The following is a 4,341-nucleotide window of genomic DNA, read 5'->3' as shown; positions in this document are numbered from 1 at the left end:
TATTACTAGCTTGTAAGATTAGTATTTAAATCAGGGAAGAGTTTGACCGTTGGTTAACAAACAACAAAATAAAAACATAAATTTGTAATAAAGCTCTGTCCTCTAGGAAATATTCCCTTTAACTCGTTTTTAAATCCTATTTTAGGGCGAGGGTATATTCATTAATTTTCCTGATTATTGGATATGTACCTTAAACGTAAAGATTGAGATGTGGTGGCTTTTAGGTGTCTGAGGGGGGTTGTATAAGTGTTTTGTTTGTGTGTGTGGGGGGGGTGTTTTTGTTTATATGAATCTATAGTTTATCATCTCACAATTACCTTCATGTTGCATTTACAATGCTGGACGGATTGGAGAGTCCGTATAAACTGTGCTAAGGATAGATTGTTAGTCTTCGATGCCGGCATTTAACCTCTGGTTTTTGCTGTACCTGGAATTAATCACTACAAATTTAAACCATGCTCTGTCATCCCCCCCCCCCACCCCTCTCATAAGATTTTAAAAACAAATCTTGGCATGCAGTGAAGAAAGAGTTAAACAAATGACCCGTGGACAGCCAGCTAGCAGCAACCAATGGAGCCTAAAGATTGATTCACTTCCTGCTTCAGACTCACTTTAACTCCTGGGTTTCGCAAACCTAATTTGGACAGCCCGACCTGCCTCTTCACCCCTCATTGGCGCAGCCAAAGCTTCCCGACAGATGAAATGCTGTCATTGGCCAGCAGCGCTGCCAATAACTCAGTGGTTGCTGATTTGGCTCCCTTGTCTGGTAGATGTCAAAGGCTGAAGCTGCTCCCTTTGCCACATTATAACTAGTAGGGGATCTACACCAGCCATGGCCACAGCTGCCTCTAATCCCTACAGCATTCTCAGTTCCAGCTCCTTAGTCCATGCAGACTCCGCGGGCATGCAGCAAGGGAGTCCTTTCAGAAACCCTCAGAAACTTCTCCAAAGTGACTACTTACAGGGAGTTCCTAGCAATGGGCATCCTCTCGGACACCACTGGGTGACCAGCCTCAGTGATGGGACCCCGTGGTCCTCCACGCTAGCGACGAGCCCCCTCGACCAGCAAGACGTGAAGCCAGGAAGAGAAGATCTCCAGCTTGGCGCAATCATCCATCACAGGTCGCCTCATGTGTCTCACCACTCGCCCCATACAAATCATCCCAACGCATGGGGAGCCAGTCCAGCTCATAACTCATCGATAACCTCCAGTGGACAGCCTATTAATGTCTACTCGCAACCGGGCTTCACAGTCAGTGGCATGTTGGACCATGGGGGGCTAACACCACCTCCTGCCTCCGCCACTACCCAAAGCTTGCACCCAGTGCTGAGGGACACCGCAGATCATGGAGATATAGGCTCCCATCACTGTCAGGATCACTCTGACGAGGAGACGCCGACATCAGATGAGTTGGAACAGTTTGCAAAGCAGTTCAAACAAAGGAGAATCAAGTTGGGATTCACTCAAGCAGACGTTGGCTTAGCACTAGGGACTCTCTATGGCAATGTTTTCTCTCAGACTACTATCTGCAGGTTTGAGGCTCTGCAGCTCAGCTTTAAGAACATGTGCAAACTGAAACCGCTGCTAAACAAGTGGCTGGAAGAGGCAGATTCATCTACCGGCAGCCCGACTAGTATTGACAAAATAGCAGCCCAAGGCAGGAAAAGAAAGAAGAGAACCTCGATAGAGGTGAGTGTCAAAGGGGTTTTGGAAACTCATTTTCTTAAATGTCCCAAACCTGCAGCCCAAGAGATCTCCTCCTTGGCAGACAGCCTGCAGTTAGAGAAAGAAGTGGTGCGTGTCTGGTTTTGTAACAGAAGACAAAAAGAGAAAAGAATGACTCCACCAGGGGATCAGCAGCAGCATGAGGTTTATTCTCATAACGTGAAAACAGACACATCCTGCCATGATCTTTGACTATAGGGCTCTGCTCGCAGACAGGACTGGGAACAGCGCGGATTTTCTAAGAGGGTTTTAACTTATGCTTAAAGAGGAAACAAAAACAAATACTCGAAGACTTAGAGCACGGGGCCTCCTGCTCTTCCGCCTGGGCAATATTTTCTCTCAAACCTTTTCGCTGATCAGTGCATATTGTTTACTATCAAACAAGGTTTGTTTTCGGTCTCCACTAGGAAGAAAAAAAAATAAAGACAGATGTGTGCCTATGAATAACCTTCCAGCGCCTTGGTTATATCAGCTGTATTTCAGGTGAATCTGTTTTACAATAGACTAGTTTTGCATTTTTAAAGACTTATATAGCGTTTTTAAATGGCTGAGGTGTTTTACTACAAACTGTACACAATATTTGTGGCATAATTTGTACCGAATTGATCAGTCATCATTCCCCCCCGCTCCATGTATTGGGCATATCACTGTTACCGTAGTGGGGAGAAGGGGTAATTCCCTTCGCTTCCCCTCATTCCCCCAAATTCCATACGAGAGGAGTGGGGTCCCCCTTCTGCACCCCAAAGGCAGGAAGCTGTGCCTCCCTTGACTGTAACGCAGCTGACTGCCGCTTGCACGTTGTGAAGAATAACAGACTGATTTGTTGCAGCTTTTCCTTCTTTTCAAATAACTTCCTAAAACCACGAAATGGTTCAGATTGAAATTCTGAAATAAATCCCCCGACTCCCTGTCACGCCTCCACGGAGGGGAAAAAAAAGAGATCTGAAATTAAGCACTGCAGCTAAAATAAAGGATTTGTCCCTTCTTTTTTTTTTTTTTTCTGAAAACGTGTTGGGCTTCTGATCAGCAGCAGACTGCGAAGGTCTGTAGTAAAACACCTTAATAATTCTGCGCTTTGGCTTCAGAAATCAGTTTCTCTGTATTTTTGTTTCGATATTAGAGAGGGATTCTGAGGTGTCTCAATGAATTTCGGGGAAATGACCGCCTTTGTTTCATGCTGAGCTTATTTTCGTCTCACAGGGAAATGCTGGATTTGTTGAAAAGCTTTTTATTAAAAAAATTAACAAACAGAAAAGGCAAGTGAATAAAAATGCTAAAAAAGTGTAACCATTTTTTCTGGCATATGAAGCAGCAATGCTGTATCCTCCCCTTCTTCCCAGCCTTCAGTGGAGATGTACTGTGTGTGTGTGTACACAGATATGTAGTATGTATGTATGTGTGTAAATATGTATATACATACTATATATGTGTGACTGTATACAGACTGTGTATAGATCCAGCTACACACACACGGAAAAAAATCACACATTATAAACACACACAATACACAAATATTGATCCAAACACACTGTATAATGGCTGTCTCTATAAAGGCGGGATACTCTCGCCTGGTTGTGCGCGTGTGTATATAATATTGTGTTATTTATACACTCGCACACACAGCTCGCTATCTGGAGACCCACACGCACATCCATATTACCAGAGGCAAGCCAGCCCTGCATCTCGCAGCTTTTGGCTGAGTTCTGGGAGGGGGAGACATACTGGTAGCTAGGACGGAAGGCCCATGTTGACACTGCTGCTTTGCATCCCTGAAGCTGCAGCTATATTAGCAAATTGCATTACCGCGCTCCCCGGATTCCCCCCACCCATCCACTCCCCCAGCATTAAGATTTTCATTTTGACATTTATATTTTTCAAGTATTTTTCAGTAAACGCTAAAATCTCGACACCGAGGACCTGACTATTTCTGCCAACTTTATACCTGTACAGTTTTGTATATTACACGTTTTTTGGAAGTTATTAATTTAAAGACAGATCATTTAGTTTATTCATTTAGTAACGGATGTATAATAAACGCTATTTTCATTAAAGGTTGCTTTTTTCAACTATTTTATTCAAAATTGCCTATTGCCGTTGCCAACGATTATTTATTTTCAATAAATTCCGCGTTATGTTTAAAAAAATGGTTTCCAGAAGCCGAAATGGGTGTAAAAAATTAAAAATACACGATTCGCTGTAATGTTTGATGGTCGACCAGTTTTAGTCCAGGGGTTTATATTGACGCAATATTTTATTGTTGTAAAAAAAAAAGGTTTAAATAAACATTTTTACAAAAAAAATGTTGCGTTATTTGCGTGGTGTATAAACTGGGACATTTAAAACAAACCACAGCTCCGGCCTTTGTCTCATTTTAGACCCTGTTGATTATGATCATTTAATCTTCCGTTTGGTGTTTAATAGCGATCCCAAAATTTCAGGCCCCCCAAAGCTTATGAGAGGCGATTCACTGAAAAGCCGAGATGTTTTTGAACTCTCCCCGCCCTGGGCAATAGGCACAAATCTGCTAGCATCTCCCTGAACCCAGCTCAGCGGGTTTCTTGTCCCCTCTTGTCTCCTTTCGGGAAGGTCTGGTCAGCCCGTTCGCGGAGTTCTGC

General features: G+C 43.4%; 1 protein-coding gene across 1 annotated transcript; it reads left to right on the top strand.

Annotated features, from left to right (window-relative positions):
• The first annotated feature begins 782 nt into the window (after positions 1-782).
• Positions 783-3,103, top strand: POU3F4 (POU class 3 homeobox 4). The gene has a single exon (XM_030576527.1). It carries the CDS (start codon positions 833-835, stop codon positions 1,916-1,918), a length of 1,086 nt encoding a protein of 361 aa, XP_030432387.1. The 5' UTR covers positions 783-832; the 3' UTR covers positions 1,919-3,103.
• The last annotated feature ends 1,238 nt before the right edge of the window (positions 3,104-4,341 follow it).

This window comes from Gopherus evgoodei, chromosome 9 (genome assembly GCF_007399415.2).
Source record: "Gopherus evgoodei ecotype Sinaloan lineage chromosome 9, rGopEvg1_v1.p, whole genome shotgun sequence".
NCBI classification, from domain to species: domain Eukaryota; kingdom Metazoa; phylum Chordata; order Testudines; family Testudinidae; genus Gopherus; species Gopherus evgoodei.
The sequence above is the reverse complement of the archived record's forward strand: the minus strand, read 5'-3'. Positions and strand labels throughout refer to the sequence as shown.